The 26,358-nt window shown below is 57.3% G+C and overlaps 1 protein-coding gene and 1 long non-coding RNA gene across 2 annotated transcripts; one reads left to right on the top strand and one right to left on the bottom strand.

Moving 5' to 3' along the window:
- On the top strand, window positions 1-25,798 carry DOC2B (double C2 domain beta). The gene is made up of 9 exons (XM_040243812.1): window positions 1-413; window positions 8,817-8,896; window positions 11,692-11,766; window positions 14,151-14,260; window positions 14,404-14,530; window positions 17,399-17,556; window positions 21,422-21,503; window positions 22,195-22,291; window positions 22,797-25,798. Exons 1-9 carry the CDS (start codon window positions 41-43, stop codon window positions 22,931-22,933), a joined length of 1,239 nt encoding a protein of 412 aa, XP_040099746.1. The 5' UTR covers window positions 1-40; the 3' UTR covers window positions 22,934-25,798.
- LOC120866239 lies at window positions 20,133-21,428 on the bottom strand. The gene is made up of 2 exons (XR_005721619.1): window positions 21,290-21,428; window positions 20,133-20,547 (listed from the first exon to the last, which is right to left on the bottom strand). It is a non-coding gene; the product is annotated as an uncharacterized LOC120866239 (long non-coding RNA).
- Window positions 25,799-26,358: the final 560 nt, after the last annotated feature.

Raw genomic sequence — 26,358 nt, 5'->3', positions numbered from 1 at the left:
GTCGGGCCGGGCTGCGCCCTGGCGGAGCCGTGCTGCCTGCATGACCCTCCGGCGACGCGGGGAGAAGGCGACCATCAGCATCCAAGAGCATATGGCCATCGACGTGTGCCCCGGCCCCATCCGGCCCATCAAGCAGATCTCCGACTACTTCCCCCGCTTCCCGCGGGGCCTGCCCCCGGACGCCGGGCCCCGCGCCGCGGCACCCCCGGACGCCCCCGCGCGCCCGGCGGCGGCCAGCGCTGGCCGCCGCAGCCCCTCCGACGGCGCCCGCGACGACGACGAGGATGTCGATCAGCTTTTTGGAGCCTACGGAGCCAGCCCCGGCCCCGGCCCGGCCCCCAGCCCGGGGCGGCCGCCCGCCAAGCCACTCGAGGAAGAGCCGGACGCCGACGGCTACGAGTCAGACGACTGCAGTAAGTCTCCCACCCGCCCGCTTCTCGCCCCCTCCCCTGCGCGGCTGCTCGCGCTCCCGCCCTCGCCCGCCCTCGGCTCCTCTGCGGTCTCGGTTCCTCCGGCACACCCCCCACGCCTGGTGGCAGTCCCCGGCCGCGCCGTGCGCTCTCCGCGCGCCCAGCACACACAACCCCTCCCCTGAGCAGGTCCGAGAGGTGGGAAGTTTGGGGGCGCCCCCTGGGGGTGTCCCATTTCCAGCGGCCGGCTCCCCGGAGCCCGCGCCGCGCCCCCTCTCGGCCCGCCCGCCGGGAGCCCCAGCGCGGGCGGCGGCTTTTGTTCCCTGGCAGGGCGGAGCTGCGCCCCGGGGAGACACCAGTTGCTGCCGGCCGCGCGATCTCTCCCAGCCCCGGAGCACGCGGCGGATCGGCCCCGCAGCCGAGGGTCGGGCTGGGCGAGAGGCGGGGAGACCCCAGGGCCGGAGTCGGGCGGCCTCCCGGGTGGGCCCGGCGGCCGCAGAGCGTGGCGGCTTGACTGGCGCACGGGCCGAGGACCAGGGGACCATGGGGCCCGCTTGTCCTTTGGAAAAACCTTGGTGGTTCCTCCTCCCACGTTCGTTGATCCTGCCGCTGCGCTCGACCGGGCCGCCGACCTTCGTCCACCTGTTACACCTGCTTCCCCGGCCAGTAAGGGCCCCCACCCCCACCCCCACCCCCACCCCCACCCCAGCCTCCTCCTGCGGGCATGAGCCCCGAGCCCCAGGGAATAGGCAAGCTCCGGGGCCCCCGGGGCCGAGGCTCGGCTGGCTGGTGCTCCTGGCGTCTTTCTGGGCTCCGAGGGTGGCCGCCCTGGCCGCCCCGCCCGCCCCGGGACTGGAGGGAAAACCGAGAACGCCGAGGTCGCCGTGCGGTGCTGGATGGATTTACGCGGGATGGGGCCAGGGACGTGGGCAGCGTTGCTAGCCAGGCCCCTGCCCGGCTGTAGCCCCTGCCGCGTCACTCTCAGAACTAGAAAACCGGAGTCCAACGCCGGTCCTGAGGGAGGTGTGGACTTTTCTCGGGGCAGGGGTCGCTCGCCCACTTCGCCGAGGCTCGCCGGGTCCCATCCCCCACGCAGCGCAGCGAGGGCAGGGGCGCCTGGCTCGGGTGCCCACATGGGCCTCAGCCTGAGGGTCTGGAGTTTCCCCAACATAAAATGTGCCTCTGCAAACTGACAGTGGGGGTTACCAGCATCTCAGCGGGAAGCGGTGGAGCCAGACCTGTCGTCACCCTACCCGGGGAGGCCCGGGAGGAGAGTAGGGGGAGGCCTGCCAGCCCTGGGTCAAGTCGGTTGGAGCCTGGCCTGTGATGGAAAGCTGCCGGCTCTGCACGCTCTCGGGCCTGGACCACAGCCCTCTGGCCAGAGCCTGGCATGTTGAGGCCCAGCCAGCTCAGGGGTATGGGGATGGGGAGCAGTCCTCTTCCTCCATTTTCCTGCCAGACTGGGGAAACTGGGTCGGGAGAGTTTATTGCCCTCTGGGCTGTGCCCTGGATCTTCCCCAACCCCAGTTCCTGGCACCCTGGGCCAGGTGCACCCCCTCGCTTGCTGTGCCTCTGGGCAGGCAGACCCAAGTCACCCCTTTGCATGCCCTGAATCTTCCCTGGCTCCAGAAGAAGGGGTGGGCCACTTTTTCCCATTTCCAGCATCTTTCCTGCTATGCCAGGGGAGCAGGCGAGCAGGGCAGTGCTTCCACCCGAGCTTCAGGCTCTCCTGGGGCCACCTGGGCCCTCCGGAGACATACAGCTAAGAGGTGAGAAATCAGGCTGTTTCTTTTGGCTGTCCCTGAACCCACAGGCAAGGAGGGGACCAGCAAGAGCAAGACATGGGCCAGTTGTCCCACCTTCAGTCCATCAACTCAGCAGACCTTCACAGAGCACTGTCTTCACAGCAGAGAGGGAATGGGGCTGGGGCCCCGGACCCAGAGCTCATTGTCCTAGCAGGAGACAGACGCACTTGGGGTCAGCAGTGTGGGGCAGTCGGACACAGCCTTGCCAGCCTGAAGCCGTGGGCTGGCCACACCCATGCTACCAGGGCACTCTGCTGCAGAGAGCCAAGGAGAAGGGTGTGTGACTGAGCCAGGGCCAGCTTGAGCCCCCTCATTCCCTTCAAGGGGCCACCGCCTTGGGCTTAGACCCCATCAGTGGCCAAACATCCCACCTCGAGAGCACAGAAATCTAGGTTCTGGGGTTGGGGGGCCAGGTTCTAGGGTGGAACCATTCTCCACTCAGTAGCCCAGACCTCACCTCCCTCTCAGCTCTGACAACCAGATCCCTACAATAAGCCTAAATGATTCAAGCCAGATGGTTCATTACGGCTTTAGCCAGGGTTATGCTATCTGCTGCCCTAATTATTGGATTATCTCCGTTCTAACAAAAAGAAATTAGGACGGTTGCTCTGTTGTCAAAGGCTGGGAGTGAAGTGCTGTTTACTTACTCAGCCTTTTTTCCCCTTCTCTTTAAAGCCCATCTTTGATTAAGTCACCGCAAGGCACAAGCACAAAATCGACAGGCTCCCCACTGATCTAATAGAGGAGCGTTAACAGGGAGAAGATGCAGAAATGTTACAGTCAGAGGTGTCCCTTGTGCCCGTGCCCTCCCAGTGACCTGCAGAGCGGCCTGGCTAAGCTGGACTCCGCTGCTTGCTGCCCTTCCAATGGTCCTATGCCCCCCACCTCCACACATGCTACTCCCCTGCCTGCGATGCCCTCCCAACCAGTCTCCACCTGTGGAAACTCAGGCCATCCTTCAAAGCCGTAATGACTAGAATGCTTTGGGGTTTCTAGGTAACAGAAAATTCAGAGTGCCTCGAACGGTGAGGACTGTTGAGGCCGTGTGGCACCCGGGCAGATTCAAGCCGCCGCTCAGCAGCAGTGTCAGCGGCAATGGTTCTGTCTTTCTCCACTCGACCACGTCCTTTCCCTCTTTTCTTTTCTTTAAGTTTGATTTATTGTTTGGCTGTGCTGAGTCTTTGCTGCTGCACGGGCTCTAGTTGTGGTGAGCGGGGGCTCCTCTCTAGCTGCAGTGCACAGCTTTCTCATTGCGGGGGCTTCTCTTACTGTGGAGCACAGACTCTAGGGTGCACCCGCTTCAGCAGTTGCCACTCCTGGGCTCTAGAGCATAGGCTCAATCAATAGCTGTGGTGCAAGAGCTCAGTTGCTCCAAGCCATATGGGATCTTCCCGGATCAGGGATCAAACCCGTGTCTGCTACGTAGGCTGGTGGATTCTGAGCCACCAGGGAAGTCCCACCTTTTCGTCTTAGGCTGACCTCCCTTATATAACAGTAAGATCCTAAATTTGATGAGTTTTCACTCCCATGTCTCAGTTTAAAGGCAAGGAAACCTCTCCCCAGGAGATCTGTCCTTTTGTCTCTTGGGCCAGAGTCACATCTCATGGTCGCACTTACACTGGCCCCTGCATGATTCATCCAGGGCTGAGTCAGAACCAATGGCCAGAGCGGCCTTGAAGCAAAGATGGAGAGGAGGAATCACTGTTAGGCCAGCCCAGAAGGCCCTCAGCTGGAATCATTTCCCTGTCCCCACTTGCTGTGATTCCCCTTCCTTAGGGGCCTGTCATATTCTACCTGGGCTGTATTTCCACACACTCAGCCTCTCAGGACCAACTAGGTGTCTGGCACTGTGCCGAGCATGGAGGTTGCAGAGTGCCTGAGATGCAATCTCTGCCATCAGGGAGTTCATGGAAATGGAGACACACAAATAACCCAGCAGTGACGAGTCAGGAACCCAAATGGGAAGCACTGGCTTGCACGGAGCTCTCCCACAAAGAGGGTGCAGTGGGAGGAGGGAGAACGCAGGCTGGCCGAGTGGAGGGAGAAGAGTCTAGTGGCTGGAGCAAGGGGAAAAGAGGATGATGAAGCCCAAGTGGTCATCACAGAGGGCCTGAATGCCACACCACGGAGGTTGGCAGAGTCCAGGAGGCAACAGAGAACCTTTGGACCGTGTAAAGTAGGGGAATGAATAGGTTTATATATATTTGACGGGGGGTAGTTTAATTTTTTAAATTTATTTATTTTTGGCTGTGCTGGGTCTTTGTTACTCCAGGCAGTCTTTCTCTGGTTGCCGCAAGAGGGGGCTACTCTCTAGTCCCGTGCACGGGCTTCTCATTGTGGAGGCATCCCTTGGTGCACAGGCTTCAGTAATTGTGGCGCACGGGCTTAGTTGCCCTACAGCATGTTGCATCTTCCCAGACCAGGGATTGAACCCGTGTCCCCCGCATTGGCAGGCAGATTCCTAACTACTGGACCACCAGAGAAGCTCATGAGCAGGTTTATAAAAGTCCTCACCCTCTACCTTGAGCACCTGGTAAGCAGGACCATAAGATGTGTGCTCATTCCTCTTTGTTCCCCCTGCAGCGTCTGGCCGGTGCCTCAGTTTCCCCAACTAGGAAATCCTTTCAACTCAGACTTGATCATTTTCTGTGGTTCTTGCCATGTTTTTTTTTTTTTTTTCTAAACTGTTTGAGAGGATGACATTTTTCTTAAAAAGAGAAACAAAACCAGGGCCAATTGCCTATTCCCAAGGGTGTATGGGTGAGGAAAGTCCAGGTGCAAACCAAGGTCAAAATGATGCTGTCAGTCTCCATCAGCCAAGCAGAGGGATGTTCTGCCTTAGAGGGACTGACAGGAGCTGAGCTTGATTTTCTCTGAATTAGCCCCATTAAAGCTCTATAATTATCAACAAGCGGGTGACAACTCTCAGAGGCCCATTAGTGACCAAGCCTCATAATTTATCCAAGGATGTAAACTTTAGCCAGGATGTGTGATTTGAGTGGCTGGAGGGCAGGACCTTGTGGTTCACAGGGACAAGCACCTTCACCTGTCCTCAGGGCCCCCTTCACCTGCCACAAGCCCTGGTGGCCTTTCAACTCAGAGGCCCCTCTCGGGTGGCAGACCAGCCCTCCCCACACCCCAGGAGCAATTCTCTTTTGTTTTTCTGTCCCATCCTCTCAAGAGTTCAGCTTAACAAAGTAGCAGACAGAAAATATTGGAAGCCACTGGGCTTTAAGGCAGGAAGGAGCAATCAGGACAGAAGTGAAGAGGCCTGGATTCTGCGTCCAGCTCTGCTGTGCCACCCTGGCCTTATCACCACCCCTCTCTGAGCCTCATTTCTCCAAATAGGAAATAGGAAATAAAGAGCTCTCTAAGAGAGCTCCACCACCAGCAAGTCTCTAAAAATGGCAACTGAGCTTCTCTAAACTATTATTTCTTCTAAAACTTGCACTGGCACCTGAAGAAATCCACCAATCCCGTCCTGGGGCAGCACCGGGCTTGCTGTTCCTTCCCGGGCAGTGATAACAGCTATCGGTTTTATTGAGCAGTGTCAGGGCCCCACTTAAACACAGGTGTCTGTAAATCCAGTGGAAGGGACCCCTCTCCCTGCCTGGAGCTGAATTTCCCAGTGGGGGCTCTGTCGGCTGCCTTGTCCTTCTCTGGGATGAGGAACTGGGCAGAGATTGTGAACTGTGTGGATTTTGTGGTTGCTGTTCTTTTCTTTTAATTGGAGGATAATTGCTTTACAATTTTGTATTGGAACTGTGTGTTTTAATACATGAGCATCACACCACATCTCTGCTCGAGTGAGCAGCCGGCTAACGAGTTAGTTTGGATAGACCAGCCTTGTGAATTGAACATCTGCTCATTGCTGGTGTCAGAGGCGTGGTCCCTGCCCTCCGGAGGCTAATGTCTGGAGGCATAAGATGCAAGTTAGGCCTGAACGGAACAGTAGGCTGATTTACTGTCTTGCAAAGCCAAGAGCTTTAAAGGCTGTTACTGCAAAAGCCTGGAGAAGCCTGGGCCTGTGGCTGTTAGTTGTTGCAGGCAAGGTGATAGATCCCACCCTTAGAGCACCTCACCTGCCCCGCCGGCACGGAGGCAGCCTAGCAAGCAGGCAGCAATAGGCCAGATGCGTACGTGCTCAGTCATGTCCGACTCTTTGCGACCCCATGGACTGCAACCCACCAGGCTCTTCTGTCCCTGGGATTCTCCAGACAAAAACACTGGAGTGGGTTGCCATTTCCTTCTCCAATGCATGAAAGTGAAAAGTGAAAGTGAAGTTGCTCAGTCGTGTCCGACTCTTTGCGACCCCGTGGACTGCAGCCTACCAGGCTCCTCTGTCCATGGGATTTTCCTGGCAAGAGTACTGGAGTGGGGTGCCATAAAGCATGCTTACTCCGCTCGGGGAAAAGGACTCTTGGCTCCACTTAAGGCCTGTTGACTTTGAGATTAGACACAATTTTAACAACTATTCTCACCTGGTTTCATAGAAGAACCAAGTAACCAGTGACTAGGAGGCAGAGCTGCCTATGCGACCAGGAGCAAGTACTTTAACATAACAGGAGTTTCAAGCAGATCTCAAGAGAGGAGGCAGAAAAAAGTCAAGAAAACCTCAAAAAGAGTGGCCACCCAGGATCGCCTGGTGAAGGACTCGTCTCACACACCCTTCAGTGCCTGGGCTGGGACTTGGACACAGGGCACAGTTAGCCGCAGTCATAGCAATGACTCAGGTTGTTCCGAAAAGGCTTAAGTGACCATTTGTGTATTCTGCTCACAAGGGCTGGGAGGGGAGCGATCCAGTTCAGAACGAGTTCATTCCAGGAGGTGTCTCAGAGGGGCAAGTACGCTCATCTAGAAACATCACCTAAATGGATCTGCTTCTTCTATAATTATCTACTGAGTACTTTCCGTACCCCAGGCATGCCGTGAGGTGGATGCTGTTTTTCCATTTTGCAGATGAGGAAACTGAGGCACAGAGAGACTAGATATGCTAAGGTCACAGAGCAAGGAAGTGCAGAGCCAGGGTTTGAACCCAGGGTCAGACCTCAGAGGTCAGACACCCTACAGGTGCCCCCGCCAGGCAACAACAGAGATGCTGAGCAGGGTGCCTGACCCTGTGTTAGGAGCAGAGATGCAAGACAAATAGTGGCCAGACTTCTGTGGTTTGCTCTCGACCCACACTGGGCAACCCTGGCCTCCCCCTAGCATAACTCCAACTACCCAGCACCCTGCCCTCTTGGTGGTCCTGTGGTTGAAATGGCCCTTCTCCCAGCCCCACTCTGCACTGGCCAACTCCTATTCATCTTGCATGGATCAAGTGAAGGGTCACTTCCTCCAGGAAGCCTTTTCTGATGGCCCCAGTTCACATCAAGCTCAGGCCTCCTCCATCAATCCTGCCCCACTGAACTTTGTTGTGGCAAATCCTTCTCTTCCGTTCCTCCTGTTAAGCTGTGCTTTCCTTGGAGCAGGAACCTGCCTTTTGATATCTTCATTCGTGTGTGTGTGTGCGTGTGTGTGTGTATGTGTGCGTGTGCGTGTGTGCGTGCGTGTACTCAGTCATGTCTGACTCTGTGACCCTGTGGACTGTAGCCCACCAGGATCCTCTGTCCATGGAATTTTACAGGCAAGAATACTGGAGTGGATTGCCCTTTCCTTCTCCAGGGGATCTTCCCAACCCAGGGATCGAACCCACGTCTCCTGCATTGGCAGGCGGATTCTTTACCACTGAGCCACCAGGGAAACCCCCTCTTCATTCTTAGAGCCTAGCGTGTTGTGAACACTTGGTAATGAGTGAATGAATGGGAAGCCAGTTGGCCAGCAAGCAGGGTCTGGGCTTCTAAAGACATCCTGTGAATGTGTGTCTCGCGAGGGAGACTTGCCCCCAAGGTCCGCCCTCACCCACCACCCCCGCCTTTATACCCCGCGTGAAAGGCCACAGCTGCTGTGTGTGATGGTGCCTGAGGGCGGCAGCTGCATCCAGTCACTGCCACACCCTCTGCCCAGCCCTTGGGAATCCCTCTCTGCTTTTTCAGCGGCCAAGGTGGCACCATGAGGGCCCAGCTCGCTCCTCGCAGCCTGCCCAGGGCCCCTAAGGGCCTGGAGAGACTGGAGGCCGCAGCCCCGAGTGCTGCTGGGGGGGTGGTGAGTGGACCAGCCGGTCCGCCGGGCCCAGGCCTGCAGCACCTGGAGCCCGACCCCTCTGCCTCCTCGAACGATCTTAGGACAGATCACAGGCCAAAGGAAGCCGAGGTGTGGAGCCTAGGCCGGCAGTCGCACCAGGCGACAGGAACCCCTTTAGCCGAGTGCCCGGCACACATGGCCGCACCCTGCACCAGCTGCAGGCCCCGAGGCATGACGCAGGGGTCGGAGGCCACCATCTGGGTTTGACTCTTGGGCCACCGCTCACGGTATCTGGGGGTGATGGGCCTAACCTCCCTGAGCTCCTTCCCAGGGTGGGGCGGGGGGGCTGGACAGGTAGTAGGTGCCCAGTCGGTGGCAGTCGGCATGGACACCGTGACACCTTGTCCGACTGCACAGGACTGGGTGATGCTCCTCCCCTGTGTGGCCCCGGGGTGACCTGAGCCCTCTTTGTCCGCAGCTGCCCTGGGCACGCTGGACTTCAGCCTGCTCTATGACCAGGAGAACAACGCCCTGCACTGCACCATCGCCAAGGCCAAGGTAGGCCCACCGGCGGGCGCAGGGCGAGGAGGCAGTGCTCAGCCCAGTTACTCCCAAGACACTGCTGCCTCACCGGCAGGGAGGCTTTTCAGGGAAAGAGCAGAACCGAGAAACTGGAGAGAATGAGAGGAGGAGGGTGGAAGGGTAGCATTTAGGGGCCTAAGGCCGCCAGAACTGGGGAGCTGTCAGGGAAGGGCAGGTGGGGTGCTGGCAGGCCTGTCCTGAGGGTGGGGAGGAGGGATTGGACGTGGACGCCTCCTGCCCGAGGTTCCCAGCACCTGGGTCTCCCACTTCCCTGGGGAGGCTCTGGTCACATGAGCCTGAGCTTGCTCTCTGGGCGGGGGCGCCGGGTATCTGAGCCCCATGATCCCCTGTCCTGGGCTGGCCCCTGTCAGCTCTGGTCTTAGACATGCTGTTCCCTTCGTCCCCACCGCATCGCTCCCGCTGGGAGGAAGGTGCCCAGGCTGATGTTCTCCCGCAAGGTAAGGGCGGCTGCACCGCCTGGTATAGCCTCCCGGTAGAGCTGTTGAAGGGCCTGGGCCTGGCTCCAAGCGAGGAGCCTCTGGCATTGCTGCCTGGGCCCAGCCCCACCACCAGCCCCGCAGCCTGCCAGCTTCTTTCCCTCCTCCCACCCTACCTGTGGCTCTTGCCCATCCAGAGGGGCTGGCCACCTGCTTCTGCCCCGGCTGTGCGCCTCCGGGCCTGGGCCACTGTGGTGGGGTGAGTAGTGTCCCTGGTGGACCCACGGCATCACCTCCCCACCCTCTCCTCCAGGGGCCGCTCAGGTGGTGGCATGCCGAGGTGGAGGGCAGGATGCGCGCCCGGGCAGACCCTTCCCCTCGCCCTCCACCCAGCTGTGTAGATAGAGGTTGTCCAGGCCTGGAGGCTGGGGAAGGGCATTGGCTGCCAGGCTGCTCTGGCAGAGCCAGCCCTCCTCCCCAACCCGTGCAGACACCAGCCCCCCCCGTGCTGTGTTCCCCGCTGTCTCTACCGGGCTCTCGGGGGGCTGTGTGGGTGTCCACTTAGGGTTGCTCCACTCAGGCATTGGCCGTGGGGGGGCCATGGCAGCACCCAGTCTCCAGTTCACCCTCTGCTGGGCAGGAGGTGGTGCAGGTGTGGGAGGAGCTGGGGTGGGCGGGGGTGTGGGGAGGGGCCCCAGGGGGTAGGAAGGCTGAGGCTGACAGAGGGAGCCCCTTGGGTGTCTCTCAGAGGACACCAGATGCCCCAGCAGTGGACCCTAGCTTGGCCACTCGGTCTATAAGTGGGTAGAGCGGCCTCAGTTTGCTCATCTGTAAAACAGGTTAATTGTCCCCACCTGTGTGATTGTTGTGAGCAATAAATGAGTGAGTGCTTAGTACCTAATGCTGTCCTGGAGGACAGGGCCTGGTGGCAGACACACCCACCCACAGCAGAACTAGGAAGTTCCAACTTTGTGGGAAAGGGTAAGAGGTGTGTGTTGGGCAGGGTCGCCTCTGCCGTGGTATACACAGAGCCGCCCAGCCAAGCCTCGTCCTGGAGTCAGCCCTACTTACTGGGCAGGACAGAGCTGGAGCCCAGGCAGCTCTGGGCCCAGCCTCAGATGCTCCACTCCACCCTGAGCCACTTCTCTGGTATCATCAGAGGGCCTAGCACAGACTGGAAGTGGGGCAAATGCCCCAGCAGCAGGCCCGCAACAGCATTGCCTCCTTGACTCCCACAGCCACCCTGGGACATGGGGACTGTTAACCCCTTTTACAGATGATAAAACTGAGGCTCAGGAGGCAGAGGCCTCATCACTTACCCAACTGATAGGTGCCGGAGCTGGACCTGAACGGCCATCCTGGTGCTAAAACCTGTGGGCCCCTTCCTGGTAACCAGGCAGTGCTGGTTAGAAGTTGGAAGCCCCGACATCAGATCTCAGCCCCAACCCGCGGGCTCCTCTGAACCAAGGTGGGGCGTGGGGAGAAGGCCTCAGCTCCCCTAGGAGGTGGGGGATCAGGCTGGTGAGCTTGCATTTCATCTTTGGATGAGGTCATGGGGATGTCACCTCCGCCCTGCACATGTCACCACTCCCTCCCTGCATCCCCGTGAGCCATCCCAGGAGAGAGTTTCCAGAAAGAGGAGCAGGAATGAGGTCAGCCGGGTGCCTGTCTGTGGTTCCGTGGGCTCCCTGGCTGTGCACACTTGATGGTGGTCGAGAGTGAGTGAGGGGTGCCCTCTTGCAGAGGGACTCTGCATGGCTGGCCAGCTTGTGTGGCCTCCGGGGACACAGACAGGCAGAGCCCTGTGGCCAAGCCAGAGAGAAATGGAGCCTGGTCTCCAGACATATAATGTTCTCCTGTGGCTGCAGAGGGAGGCGTGTGGATGGGTGCACAGGGGTTCACGAGGACTTAGGGTCAGTGAGGAAAGTCGCAGGGCTTGGGGAGCAAGGGAAGACGGTTCAGGAAGAAGGGAGGATCTGACCACAGCAGGATAATGGGGGCCTCATTCAGAGAAAGGTGAGTCACCTGGCCTCCATGACAGGAGACGACAACAACGAGAAAGAGGCCGATCTGACAAAGATGCCCTGGGTCATCTACACAGAGTCAGATATTTGTGAGGGGTAGGGGGCAGGAAATTGCACTGGTACTGAGTCATCCTTGCTCCCCCATCCTGGCGGTATGGGGCAGGGGTGCTTCCGTGAAGAGGGTCATGAGTGGACCCAGCCGGGAGGTCCAGGGGCCTGCTGGGGCCTGCTGCCCCAGGTGCCTGGAGGCCCTGGCTGCTCTGTGTCCCCAGGCCCCCACTTACACCCTTTGCTGTTCTCCTCTGCCCAGGGCCTGAAGCCGATGGACCACAACGGGCTGGCAGACCCGTACGTCAAGCTGCACCTGCTGCCAGGGGCCAGTAAGGTAAGGGGCCCTGCTCTGGGCCCGCTGACTGGCTGTGCTCGCCTGAGCCCAGGCTGGACTTGGGGTACCCAGGGAGCTCCCAACTCCCGTACCCACTCAGCCCCACACCCTCTAGGCCTCCCAGGGGACCTCTAGGCCTCCCAGGGGACCTCTAGTCAGCACCACCTGCCTGCTGAGTTGGGGAAACTCCACTGGAGAATTTCCAGGCCAGCGTTTTATAAGAAACATCCTCAACTGGATGTTAATAGTATGTGCAAACAAAAGGTTCTGTGACCAGGTAACTTCAGGAAACATTATTAAACCAGTTTCTTTACTGCAGGATTTATGAGAGCCTTTAATGCCCTGGTGGGCAGCTCTGTGATGTTCCACAAGGGGGATGGAATGGTCAGCATCTGCCTAGATTATTTGACTACAGAACACTTGTTCCCACACCAGATGACCTGACAAACAGACCAGGCCAATAGGTGCATCTATGAGAGAAGAAAAGAAATGTTTTTTTCTTAAATTAGCTATTAACAAAAGCATCAAGGTGGCCCTCAGCACTGGAAGATCAGAACTTGATTAGACTTCTTTCATACAGCTTACAGTTGAGTGCAGTTTTCTTTGTAATTTCATGGGAAGAAAGGTCACATTGTCTTTTCAGAAGTGGGTCCTTCCTTGGCCTTGGGAACCCACAGTCATTGCAAGGGGTGAGGTGGACAGACTCCATGCCAGGGGCACTCAACGGGAGTCCAGCAGCTTTGCTTCTGAATAGAGAGCAAGGCAGAAATGGAGGGACAGGGGACACAGGACACGAAAGCTTGAGCAGCAAAGCCTGGTGGCTAGTGTTCTTATCCTGGCCTCTTTCTCAGAAGCCATAGTTGAGGACTTCTTTCCTGGCCCGCGAGTGACCTCACAGGAAAACTCAGCAACTGGGGTGGGCCTCTGGGCAGAGGGTCTCCCCTGCCACTGCTCCGGACAATTGGGTGGCCCTGCCCCCAGGTGGCCACCCAGGCTGAGGAGCCACAGGCTGCTGAGGTCTGAGTTCCACTGGTCCAGGGGAGTCACCCCGGAAGGGAAGGCAGGGCTGTGGGGAAAAGGACAGTGGCCCTCCTCCAACGCCTGGAGGAGCAGGCTCCCCCTGCAGCCTTGCATCTTCATGCTGGGGGCCGGGCAGGGTGATCCCCAGGGCTGTCAGGGCTACACAGCCCCAGGAAGGGGCTCCGTGACCGAGCGTCCCTAGACTCCTAGGACCTCAAGTCGGCAGTACCTGCTGCTAAGTCCTAGGGGCCCGTCATAGGATTGACCCCTGAGTTAGGGCAGCATTCCATAGAGCACAGTCTCCTTACAGACAGGGGCCTGAAAAGTGAGCTGAGGGAGGTGGTTGTTATGCCCTGGAGCCCTGGCAGAGGGTATGGAACCCACTGGGCTCCACAGAGCTTATGCAAGTGGGGGAGCGGGGACTCAAACCCAGGGCTGTATGACCTCAGAGCCTGGGCTGGTGTGGCAGACATCAAAGGGAACTAGGCACAGAGGTCAGAGTCTGAAGGGGACAAGACAGGTAAGGAATCCAAGACCCGAGGTGTCCGGAAGCGCCGGGGAAGGAGGGCAGGTGCCTTCGGGCCAGGCGAGGATACCGCGGGAGAGGAACAAGTCCCGCAGCAGACCTCGGGCAGCCCAGCCCACACCTCCCACGGAGGCCCTCCCCCACCGCTCCTGGGCACGCCCCTGGGAGGCAGGCCCCTGGGCCCCGCTGTTTTCCGAGGACTGCGCTAGCCGGTTACCACCAACTGGGTGGGTTACACCACCACCGAGCTCTTACCTTCCAGTTCTGCAGGGCGTGGGTCCCACTGGGCTAATATGGATTGGCAGCATGCCTGCCTTCCATCCTGGAGGCTCCAGGAGAGAAGCTGTTTCCCATTCCTCTCCAGCTTCCAGAGGCGCCCCTTTGGCCCAGCTGGCTCGTGGCCTCTTCCTCCGTCTTCAAAGCCGGTGGCACCTCTCTGACCTTCTGTCCTTGTCACACCTCCCTCTGCCTCTCGCTTGCCTTTTTCTTCCACTTTTGAGGGCCTGGTGATGACATGGCCCACCTAGATGATCTGCCTGTTGTATACAGATGTTTATTTTTATTTTTTGCAAGGCTAGGGAGTGGAGAGGGCCAGCACCATGGCATGTGGGATCTCAGTTCCTCGACCAGGGATTGAACTCGTGTGCCCTGCAGTGGAAGCTCAGAGTCTTGATCACTGGACCGCCAGGGAAGTCCCTTTGCTGTTGTAAAGTCAGGCGATGAGCACCTTTCGCCCTCTCGCTTTGCTAGGTTCTGGGGGATTGGGACGTGTGCGGGGGGCCATTGCACTGCCCACTGCCCTCCTTGATGCTCAGAGGCTCATGTTTGCTCTCTCCAGGCGAATAAGCTCAGAACGAAAACTCTCCGAAACACTCTGAACCCCACGTGGAACGAGACTCTCACTTACTACGGGATCACAGACGAAGACATGGTCCGAAAGACCCTGCGGTGGGTGAGGGCCCCCCCGGCCACCGGCTCCCCCACCCAACCCAGCCTTGTCCACAGGGCTGGGCCTGCCCTCACACCCCCACCCACCGCTTGCAAACCCTCCCTGACTTTGGAAGCAAACTGAGAGGCCCCTTGCCCTCCAGGATCTCCGTGTGTGATGAGGACAAATTCCGCCACAACGAGTTCATTGGGGAGACCAGGGTGCCCCTGAAGAAGCTGAAGCCCAACCACACCAAGACGTTCAGCATCTGCCTGGAGAAGCAGCTGCCGGTGAGTCAGGCTCTGGAGCCATCCAGGGCCCACGCTGCCATGAGCGCAAGGCCAGGAGCATTTTTTTTTTTTAATCTATTTATTTTTTGCTGTGGTGGGTCTTCATTGCTGTGTGAAGGCTTTCTCTAGTTGCAGCGATAGGCGGCTACTCTTTGTGGCAGCGCATGGGCTTCTCATTGCAGTAGCTTCTCTTGTTGCAGAACTCAATAGTTGTGACGCCTGGGCTTAGAGGCCACACAGCATGTGGAATCTTCCTGGACCAGGTATGGAACCTGTGTGCCCTGCATTGGCAGGTGGATTTTAACCATTGGGCACCAGGCAAGCCCCCAAGAGCATTCACTGAGCACCTACTCTGTGCCTGGCATGGCTGCAAGTGCTGGGGAGACAGATTAATCTCCCTGCCCTCATGAAGCCTGGACAAGAGCCAGACCAAAAATGAGATAGACCACCCAAACAGATAGAACATTCGGCAGGGATCAAGGCCAAGAAGGAAAGCATGAGAGGGGTCAATGGGTTAGGTGGGTGCTCTGGGAAGGCTCACCTGGCAAGCAGGGAATATCCCAGGCAGAGGGAGCTGCAGGTTCAAAGCCTTCATGGAAAAGTGTTCGGCCTGTGGGAAGCACAGGCAAGAGGCCAACTGAGTGGGCTGGAGGGAGCAGGGGGCAAGGGGTCCTGGGAGCTGAGAGCAGGAGTTGGGGTTGGGGAGACTGAGAGGACTCCAGCTTTATCTCTGAGTGAGATGGACCACAGGAGCATGCTAGGTGGGGGCCAAGCTATCTGAAGATATTTTAACAGGCTCCTCAGGGAGAGGGAGTGGAGGGCCGGGGTGGGGAAACCAAAAGTGCAGAGGGAGGAAGGGGAATAGGGCCTGGGCAGGGCAGCAGAGGAGCCAGGGAGAAGGGCTGAAGACCAGCATCCTTAGGTGTGGGGCCTGGGAGGGTGAAGGGTCATTCACTGGGATGCAGGGGACCGTGGGAGGAGCAGCTGGGGATGCTCGGACCTCAACTGGAATGTGTTAGGCATGAGGTGATTGTGAGATACCCAGAGGAGACAGAAAATAATTCTTTCCCAGAAATTGCAATTGTTTGAACGTGTCAGAACTGATTTTGCCCCCGGCCGTCTCCAGCAGCTGAGCCCTCCCAGTCTCTGAGCAATGTTCCCCTCCCCACTCCGCTTCCCTCTCCCCTCCCCTTGCCTGCCTTCACCCAGTTCAAAAGGACTGGGAGGGCTTGGCCAGGAGGTCCCAGGTCTGGGGCCCTAAGAAACCTGGGCCTTCAGGGACTGCGTGGTGAAGTCCCACAGAGGACACAGTTCCCTCTGCCCAGGACAGTTCCCCACCAGAAGCCTGGGCAATGGGAAAGCTCTAGAGGACAGAGCCCAAGGGTCATCTCCTGAGTGCTTGTACCCATCTAGGGCCCTGCTCAGCGCAGCCTGGCCTGGTCAAGGCTGGGAACAACAGGCCTGAGGTTGTTGTGCCCAGGACAGCAGCCCTGTATTTCTGCATAACTTGAACAAACTGTACTCTGTGACCACATTCTCTCCCACTCCTGGGCATGTGTGCGATGGAGACGACCTTTTAAGCATTATTATTAGTCACTAACCGCAGCTGACCCAGTTTCTCCAAATGATCTATGTCACTTATAAAAGGCAACATCAACTCCTGCTGGAGTGGTGTTCCTGTTTTGATCCCTGATATAAACAATCACCTGTGTGGTGTTGAATGTGAATTGTGTGTGAGCAGTGTGTGTGCAAGAGTGTGGAATGCATGCGTGAACACCTGTTTCATGCACGGGGATGTGTTTGAGAGTGTACATGCTTGTGCCTGGGGCGTGATCAAGGCCTTGCTGAGCCTCGCTTGAATTTGCCAGGATCTCGTGACGTTCAGAGACCCACAGTTGACAAGGGTGCAATTTGGGATAATCACTCGGCAGTAAAGATTCATTTTGATGGCACCTCATAGATTGTAGAGAGCCTGGTAAACCTTATTCATTGTTCATAAATACTGAGAAATGTCCCAGTTCAATGGTCTTTATGCGAAACCATCCAAAGTATATCCCACTGTTAAAAAAAAAAAAAACAGCTGAAAATATCCCAGCTCATTATACTGTTTAATTTTCACACATCACACAACTGGCACAAGAGTCATGGTTTAGTGAGGTTGTCACACTCGAAGCCCGAGGCCTGAGTGACAGGTGGTTGAATCTCACCTGCCCCGTTGGACCCATGGGTACCACTGTGTGAAGTGGCCAAAGCTGCGTTTGCACTCAGGGGGAATGCAGTGATCAGCTGGCCCTGGGTGTATGTGGGGGGGAAGCGGTCCTTCCTTCACCCCACAGGAATCCCATCTCCAGAGAGGTGCAAGCATGGCCCCGGCCCACGAGGGGCCACGTGAGGTGCTGCTTTAGTGCCAGGCAGAGGATAGCCAAGCCCAGAGACGGATGTGAGACGAGCCTGGCAGAGACGCCAGGAAGGGGCCCTCGGAGGTCACAGGGCTCAGGCTGGCTGGACAGAAGCGGGAGGACAGGGGTTCTGGATGAGCACCAGCTGGAAATGGGAGGTCTCAGGATGCTGAGTGGGGTGGGGAGAGGCCACCCGGTGAGACCTGGACTTGAGGTCTGACTCCAGGGTCAGGTGCTGGGCCCTGCCTCACCCACCTCTTAGCTGCCCCTGGGGTTGGACTGTTTTCCCAGATTCTCCCAACGGGGCCCTCCTACAGCCTGAGGCTCCAGGAAGCACGATCCAGGGGCCAGGGTCCCAGTGAACCACGCCCCACACACACCAGCACCCACTGGGGTCCATGTGGCCTGGGCCCGTAGCTGCGGGAGGGGCGGGCAAGGACAGCTGAGTGATGGCTCTCCCGCTCCACAGGTGGACAAGACGGAAGACAAGTCCCTAGAGGAGCGGGGCCGCATCCTTGTCTCCCTCAAGTACAGCTCGCAGAAGCAGGGCCTGCTGGTCGGCATCGTGCGCTGTGCCCACCTGGCCGCCATGGACGCCAACGGCTACTCAGACCCCTACGTGAAAATGTGAGTGTGCGGCCCGCTCCTTCCCCACCTTCTCATTTCTAGGTACCGGGACGTGCAGGGGCTGCAGGGGCTGCGATAAGTAGATTGCGCAGCAAGTGGTTGTGTGAAGCACAGGGGGTGCTGTGCTCACAAGGGTCTTCCCTGCTCCCTGGGTTGAATCTGGCCAAACCCGTTTCTCAGATGAGGAAACTGTTGCCCACAGAAGCTGAGTGGCTGCCCAATCCATGCAGAAAGAGTAGTTCTCTCCCGATGGCTGGTTCAGGTCTCTCTGTGACTGTGGGGCCCAGGAGGGGCTGTGAGCAGGTTGGAGGAAGGGACAGGAGGCTGGGAGATGCAGTGAAGGGGCTCCGTCAGGACTTAGGGCTGAGCACACGTGGGCACAAGGGCAGGTAAGGTTCCCCCAGCCCTGCCAGATGGGGCTCGTGGTGGTGCTGGGGAGATACTAACACAGGGGCCCCAGAGCCGTGAATCTGGGTCAGGACAGGCTGTGATCCGAGTCCAGAGAGGAGCTGGTGGCCGTTCGGAGAGGGATGAAGCAGGTGGTTGGTGGGCACCATCTGAGCTTCGGGGCTCTCCACTAGCAAAAGATGGATCTGAGTCTGACTTCACTGTTGTTTGAGGCTGTCTTGAAGGTTAGAACTTGGGGAGGAATTTGGCTCAGCCAAAAGGAGGTGTTTCTGCTCAGGGAGAGGGACAGAGTTACGATAGAGTTAAGAAGCAGGGACGGTCCTGTCCTCAGGGGACAGTGGCCATCATAAAGACCGACTGGTTTCCCATTTGAAAAACAGTGAGTTGGGCCCCAAGCTCGACCATTAGCAAAACTGACTTCCAGTGGATCACAGACCACTGGGAGAGGACATGCTGTCCTAGCTCAGAAGACAGACTCTTAAAACCAGTGGAGGGAAAGTAAGCGACTCTGGGTAAGCTGGGAAGGTGTGTACATTCTGTGGCCGCATCTTCCCTGCCAGGTCCGTGGGGTCCAGAGACCCAGGCCCCGGTGGAAAGCTGCTTTTGCTGCCATTGCTTGAGATAACCATAAGCTGGAGACTGCCCAGTGTTCATCAGCAGAGGGAGAGATGCATGAAATGTGGCGTCTGCGTACAGAGGAGTGCTATGCGGTTGGAGTGAATAAATGAGGACTGGGTGGATTAACGTGGACAGCTATGCCAAGCGTGCCAAGCCCGGAGCAGACTGTAAGGGGGGCACGCAGTGTGACCCTGTAGGGATGGTCTCTGGGAAGGGAGGACGTGCGTCCACTTGTATCCATGATGTTAGTTTCCCTAGGGAAGAGAATAGGATCTGAAGCCAGGGTGGTGTCAAGTTTTTAAATTGGTTCAGTGCCCACCTGCCAAGTTGAGAGGAATTCCAGAGTCTCAGGCTGGGTTATCCGGAAAGCAGGGTCTCACCGGTTACAGCGGAAGGGCCAGCCACCCCCCAGGGCCAGGGAGAGGCAGCTCTGGCGGGGCCTGTCCACTGCACCTGGGCTGCGCCGCCCCCGGCCACAGGCGTGAGAGTCACTGGGCCACTGCAGCCACGTGCCACCCTCCAGCCATGGGCTGGGTCAGGGTGGCCTTTCAGAGGGCAGCTCTGTGGGTGGCCCCATGGATCAGAGGGAGGCTCCCAGTGGCCTAGAAACACCTCCATCTGATTCAAGTTCCCTGGGTGACATGCAGGGGCAGCCGCTCAGGGCTCCCATCTCTGAAAGGCCCCTTCACGGACCGTAGGCCTCCTCCTGGCTAAGAGTAGGGGAGATGCAGGCCCAGGTTTGGGATTCTGAGCAGAGCACCTGGGGCCACAGGGAAGAGCCAGGTAGAGGATGTTGAAGGGCAGAGCTAGATGGAACAAGGCCTTTTGTCAACATCCTTATTTTTTATGAACTTCCTCCCAGATGACAGCTGCCTCAGTCTCCCCAGGCTAGAAGCTGACCCCAAGTCCAGTCTTAAGTCCAGTCTTCCAGGGCTGGTGATAGTTAACCTATATCACACATCCTGAGTAACTGCTGAGTGCCAGGGCTGGGCTAGGTCTCATGGAACTTTCTACACGGTCCTTCTGTTACCTTCTCCAGCCCCCCAGGGGTGCTGAGGAAACACGAAGCAACCTGCCCTGGGCCACCCCTTCCTTCTCTAGCCCTCTGGTGTCTTCTAGAGGCCTTAGGTGAGCAGTAGGCACTGTGCAGAAGAGACGAAAAGCAGCAATGGTAGGGGACTCCAGGAGCCCAGCAGCCATGGCAGGAGGGGGTCCTGATGGAGAGGGAGGGGAAGCAGCCACTGATGGGCCCCTGGAGCACCCAGGCTGTGCTCCTCACCCACACAGGCCGCCCGCCCTCTGGGAGACAGCATAGACAAAGGCCTGGGGGCAGGACAGGGGACAACCCCTAGCTGGTGTCGCGTGAGGGTCTCTAGATGGGCACTGGCTGTGCAGTGCTGAGGGCGTGGGGAGCCCAGGACAGCTTCCCTTCAGGGGCTTCCAAAGGCAGGGCTGGAAGACGCTCCCACAGCCCAGGACCCCCATCCCTCCTCCTCTCCCCCAAACCAAACAGGCAAAGAAAGATGAATCAAGAAACACATGGAAACTTGTAAGGAGCTGAAGAAATTCACCATCTCTGGGTGGGGGTTTATGGGGAACCCCCACTTGTTTAAAAATTCATCTTTATTGAGGCATAACTTACACCCAGGAGGTTTCTCCCTTTTGCTGTGGGACTGATGTATAGTCTCGTAACCACCACCTTAGATACCGTGGCCCCAGAAAGGTGCCCCGGGCAACTGCTGATTGGTTTTCTGTCACAATAATTTTGCCTTTTCCAGACTGTCTTCTAACAGCAACTCCACTGCTTCCACACGATCTAGTGCTCTGGAGAGCCCGCCATGTGGCGCGTGCGCCCGGAGTGCGGTCTGTAGGTCTGTACTGCCGAATACTCCTCTGTCAGATCACTTCCTCTTGAAGTGCACCAGGGTGGGGTCACTTCCAGTTATTGATGGCTATATAAAGCTGCTAAAGAACAGGATTTTGTGCAGACCTATGTCTTCATTTCTCTCCCCACCCCCAGCTTTTGTCAGTACGTATTTTCCAGTGTCTCTGTAATGACTTACGTAATAACTATCAACTTTTTTTTTAAGTGTACAGAAAAGCCACTGTGATATACCACTTTCTATGTTTGCTGATCCCACCTGGTGCTGGGCACCAGGAAGCTGGGGGTGGGTGAGAGAGATTCTAGTGTCGGCGCAGGGACAGGGTGGGAAGCTTTACAAACGAGAGGGCCTGGCTTCTGAGCACCAGCCCTGTGCTGGGCAGCTGTGTGACCTTGGGTAAGTCCCTCCACCTCTCTGAGCCCGACCGCTGCTCTACAAGCAGGGATTTCTTTTCTCTGCAGGAAGCACTGTTGCCCCAAAGACCTTTTTCTCCCCAAAGTTTCAGTGAGGCAGCAGCAACACACCCCAGGAACTAGGTTAAAAACCACTGTGTTATGTACTTAAGAAAGATGCATTTTATAGCATACAAATTCTATCTCCATAATCTGCTATTAAACACAAAAGCTCTAGCAAGGGACCAACTCTGCTAAAAATGTTTTTCTGGTGGGAAATGTGAACTTTGTGAAAATTAAAACTTCCAGAAATTGGGAAAATCCCCTTTCCTCAGGGAACAGAGGGGGCTCTGTGAGGTCAGGAACAGGCTGTGAACAGAGGTCCAGGTGATGAATGACCCACTTGCTTCTCTCACTACACTGACCACTCACCTGCGCCATATCTGGTCATCACGAATGAACAGAAGTCTCTCTCCCGGGAGAAAGTGCTTCCAAGCCCTGGGGGCTCCATATGTTCTCACAGCCTCGTCTCACCCTCTGCCTACCGGTTGGTTATAATTCCAGATACCTGAAGCCAGATGTGGACAAGAAATCCAAACACAAGACAGCAGTAAAGAAGAAAACCCTGAACCCAGAGTTCAACGAGGTACGAGGGGCTGGTGAAGCTGTGGGAAAGCCACTTACTCTCCCCTGGGGGGACTGAGTTTTGCAGGGGCCACTGTGGGAGCTGGAGGGTGGGAAGGGGCCAACAGGAGAGCCCCCAGCCGTGAGGTCGGGGAGTCGTGGGAAAAGTGAGGCCAGGCTGAACCAGCTTGAGGTTCAGATGGAAGCGAGGGGAGGCCTGCACACCTCTTCAGAGGATGGAATTCATAGGACTGTAGCCATGGGGGATGTGGGGCCTCAGGGACCCAGGCAGGTGGGTGCAGCTGGAGAGGAGCTCCGAGGAGCGAGATGAAGGGAGAGGAGCCTGAGACTCAGAGTCCTCAGGCCGAGGAGGTGCTGCCAGGGGGTCAGGATGTGGAAGGGTCCTGGAAGCTGACAGGAAAGAGGGTTCCACGAAGAAGGGAGTGGTCAGCAGAATCAGACCCAAGAGTGGCCCAGGCCACCTGGTGTGCACTGACCTGGCGATAAGGAGCCTCTCAGGGATCTTGAGAAAGGCAGCTTCAGTGACCAAGGGGCAGGCGGTCGGAGGGAAGGGGGCCCCTGAGGATCTCAGCCAGGCTCTCAGAAGTGGGTGAGATGGGCGAGAATCCGTCACAGCAATTACTGCACACTGGCCCCCAGCCGACTTCCAGGCCCTGTGGCATTGGCCGTAACACTCCCCTTCTGGCCACCAGGAATTCTGTTATGAGATTAAGCATGGGGACCTGGCCAAGAAGACCCTGGAAATCACCGTCTGGGATTACGACATTGGAAAATCCAACGATTTCATTGGTGAGAGGCCATGACGGGAATGCTGTTCAGCAACATGCTGGTCCTAGGGCAGAGTCCTGAATCAGGCCACAGCCACGCTGCAGCCTGACCCTGTGTGACAGAGAAAGAACAGGCCCAGAGAGGGAAAGAGGGCTGACAGGGGTCACACAGCAGTGTATGGTAGACCAGGGGAAAGGGTGGATGATGGTCAGCCCTCTTAGGCTGGACTCTGAGTCCTTGTGGCCCCAGATTCCTGGTGGGCTGTGTGGCTGTGCACGGTGGAGCTGCCCCCCGGTACTGCTCTGGTCCTGGGGAAAGCCAAGGCAGGATAGGATCCTTGGGCCCTGATTGGGGGGTTGGGGGCAGTAAGAGGGTCTAAGCATGTGGTGGTCAGTGCAATGTCCACCCTCTGAGCAGGTAGTCTGGCCTTGCCACAGAGTCTGGGAGGGTGTTGGGGGCACTGTTCCCGAGGGACCCTGAGAGTCATAGGTCAAGTATCCCGGCTGCCCCGGGCTCCCCTCTGCAGGTGGCGTGGTTCTGGGCATCAATGCCAAGGGAGAGCGCCTGAAGCACTGGTTTGACTGCCTGAAGAACAAGGACAAGAGGATAGAGCGCTGGCACACACTCACCAATGAGCTCCCGGGGGCCGTGCTCAGCGACTGACCCGCCCCGCCTGCCCGCCGCCTGGCCCAGCGCAGGCCTGGCCCTGGGCTTCCCCAGCTGCTGCTCAGGGCCTCAGCCCCCACATCGGGGGAGATCCAGGACACCTGCTCGGACACAGAGCCACTGCAGCCCCTCCGAGGGATGGTGGGGGCGGTGAGCTGGGCCTGCTTTCCACCCCCTGAGGCCCAAGAGGGCTGGGTGGAAGAAGAGGACCTCAGTACCCACCCGGAGGAAGTAGATGGGGCCACCCAGAGGACAAGGACCCTACAGAGGTCAGCAGTGAATTGGAGGGGACCCTAGGCTGAGAGGGGCAGTGGGGAAGGAGATTTGGGGTAGGACAGGACTCTGAAGAAAGTCCATTCCCTAAAGGAGGTTCTGACTTCGGCTCTGGCGTGACTGGGTGGGTAGAAAAAGTTCACCTGAGAGCCAGGATCTGCTGAAGATCCTGGAGCTCCCCATGAACATGGGCAAAGGGCAAGTGCTTCACTCAGTGATTCTGCAGGCCCCTGGGGAAGAGTGAGACCCAGAGCCTGCCCGCAGGGAGGACCCCGTCTTGTTATGGAGCTAAAAACAAACCCTTACAACAAGGGTATAAGGAATGCCAAGGCCAGCCTGACCCACCTACACTTTCTGTGGACTCCGCTGGGAGGGCTTCCTGCAGGGAGTGATATTTCAGCAAGACCTTGAAGACTGAGTGGAGATTCTAGGCAGACGAAGGAGGAAGGGCACTGGAAACAGTGTCCAAGGCCTGGAGAGGAAAGATGATTTGGGCCAGGGAGAAACTGTCTGGACCCAGGGTCTCTCTCGGGAGGATGAGGGGAGAGGCACGGTTTGTTAGGAGTGGGGCAGGGGCACCCAGCCCTCCCCCATCTCACCCCTAGCTGCCAGGCCAACTGGGCTGTAGCCATGGGAGGAGTGGCTTAAACTGATGTTGATGCAGGGTCAAGTTCAGTTCTCAGACCCAGCTCTCCCACCTTTGATCTTTCTCCTGAGGAACCTGGAGGATGGGTCCTGCTTCTCATTGTTCCCAGCTTAAGCATCAGGTCAGCTGTGGTCAGGAAGAGAGTCACTTCTTCGCATGAAAAAAACCAAAAGGCCTCCTTGTCCTCACCCTCCGCTCCCTGCCTTCCTCCACCCTCCCCATCCCAGGCTCTTCCTTCGGGTTCAGGGTTGGAAAGCAGGGAGCCCCCCGCAGCTGCCTCTGCATCATTCCCTACTGAGATCCCTCTCAGCACTCAGCAGCATCCAGGGCCTTGTTTCTGGGAACAGCTGGCTTTGTCCTCCAGGAGCTGAGAGCCACTCTGCAGCCTGGGTCAGGGTCTCCAGGAAGGGATTGAGGGCATCAAGACTCTGGGGCCCAGGCCTGAAGCCCCCACCTCTTCCTGCTGACTAAGGGGCCTTCAGGAACCCTGGATGAACAAATGCAGAAACCAGGAATTTCTGTGTTCAGCCCATCCCTGCACTGATGGAAAACAGAGCCCAGAGAGGGAAAGTGATCTGCCTGAGGTCTTTCAGATTCCCTGCCCCACAGCTCTGACACCACACCCACAGCAACCCTAGTACAGGGCTCACAGGGCGCTGGGCTGGACCCTCTGCTGCAGACACAAAGCACATCACCATCTGAGGCCCGGCGGCAGGTGATGATATGAATCCCACCAAGTGCCCATCAGCCTATTTCCATTTTCCAGGGAAAACAGGACTCCAGCCCCTACGCAGTACCTGGCAACCTTGGCTGGTCACGGAGTCTTGCTTTTGCCTCTCTGAGAAGGCTTTGTGCGTGGTGTGACAGATGAGGAAGCAGATTCAGAGAGGCAGAGTCTGATTTTGAGGAGCCTTGTGTCTGGGTTAACTCTGGCTGTCTTCTTAGCATTACTTGGGGGGTGGTTCTCTCATTCAGAGAGGAGCTTCACAGACAGATACCCTATAAACACGTGGAAATGCTGAATGGCCAAGTTAGAAGAATACTAGAGCCTCACCCAGTACAACTTCCTTGTTAGACACATGGGGAAACCAAGGACCCGCAAGTAGAAGGGGCATATTCAGGACGCACTTGGGATAAGAACCCGGCGCACCGGGCACCTAGTCCAAGGCCTTCCAACGTCCTAGGCTGTGCAAGTGCAGACTTGGTCCTGAAAAATGGTCCCTGATGACCACAGGGACAGTCAGGCTGGAGGTGGGGCTTCAGGACAGCTAGCTCAGGCCAAGGATTGGGCTCTTGGGCAGGAGGCCTTCCAGGGAGACAGAACTTTCCTAGGACCCTGGATCTGTTCTGGACCCCTTACAGCTTGTATCTCTGTTAGACAAAGTGCTTTGAGAAGCTGCGGTATCAGCTCTGCCTTTGACCCCAAACTGGCTTTCCTCTGCTGTATCAACCCCACAAAAACAGGTAATTTGACGCCAAAAAAAGGTCATTCCGAAGTCAGCTGTCAATAACTAGGGGGTCACTGGATGGGGCATCCCATCTCCACCCCTACACTCCTACCTAGTCTCCGCCCCGCCCACTACTACTAGCCAATCCCTGACGGGCCCGTCTTCCAACTCTGAGGCGGTAACCTCCTGACCTCTAGTGGCGAGAGCGAGGAACTGCATCTCCCGGCCCGCGCATGTCCTCCCTTTGTTCCTTCTCCAACCGACAGAACCTCCCGATGCATGGACTCTGGCTGTCTTCGACGCAGACTCGTGCACTGCTTACCACCGTTTTGCTATCATGTGGCGACTGCAGAAACGGTCCTGAAACTGCAGCCGCCACACACAATTTTTGTACTTTCGTCCGACTTACCCGAAGGTGTCCTTTTTAAGTCTTATTTGTTAATATTTATAATGACATATAATCCAAAGTAAATGGAAACATTCATTGCGATCATATGAGCTTGGGAGACTCACCTTAATGGATCTGAATAGGTGGGCAGGAAAGAACGAGATTCTGGTAACAGGGACTTATTCTGCACATTGTCTCATTTACTCTGCACCAAGAACCCACTGGAGGTACATGCCCACATTACAAACGGGGAAAATTTTTGTGTGCAATCACACCTGATAAGCGACAGAACCAGGAGTCAACTCATGCCTCCCAAGACGACTTCTGCTAACCCTAAAGCATTAGGCCAACCGCTGTCGGATGTGAACTCTAAAGCCAGCCACCGGTCTAGGAACCCGGGGCAGATTCGCAGCAAGATGGTCAATGAACAGTAAATGTATGTTAAAAGATGGGGAAAAAAAGGCGGGGGCATAAAGGAATCGTGTGGGCAGGGGAGGTTGGGCTTAAATAGGAAGGTGAGCTGGGCTTCCAGAGAAGGCAACTTTTGAGCTTAGACTTGGAGGAGGTGAAGTGTTCCAAGTGGAGGGACCAGCCAGTGCCCCTAGAGGTGGGGGCAGGCTTGGTTTGACAGGAATTGTAAGATCAGTGGCAGTGGGGCAGGGTGGGG

The sequence above is a fragment of the Oryx dammah genome, unplaced genomic scaffold (assembly GCF_014754425.2).
Source record: "Oryx dammah isolate SB20612 unplaced genomic scaffold, SCBI_Odam_1.1 HiC_scaffold_8, whole genome shotgun sequence".
Taxonomy (NCBI): domain Eukaryota; kingdom Metazoa; phylum Chordata; class Mammalia; order Artiodactyla; family Bovidae; genus Oryx; species Oryx dammah.
Note: the sequence above shows the minus strand (reverse complement) of the source record. Positions and strands in the feature narration are given on the sequence as shown.

What these genes read in the sequence shown, in the direction of transcription:
- DOC2B (XM_040243812.1), top strand. Translation starts at nt 41, where the DNA reads ATGACCCTCCGGCGACGCGGGGAGAAGGCGACCATCAGCATCCAAGAG. An exon ending in CTACGAGTCAGACGACTGCA is followed by an intron (nt 414 to 8,816) that starts GTAAGTCTCCCA and finishes CTTTGTCCGCAG; the next exon opens with CTGCCCTGGGCACGCTGGAC. An exon ending in TGCTGCCAGGGGCCAGTAAG is followed by an intron (nt 11,767 to 14,150) that starts GTAAGGGGCCCT and finishes TGCTCTCTCCAG; the next exon opens with GCGAATAAGCTCAGAACGAA.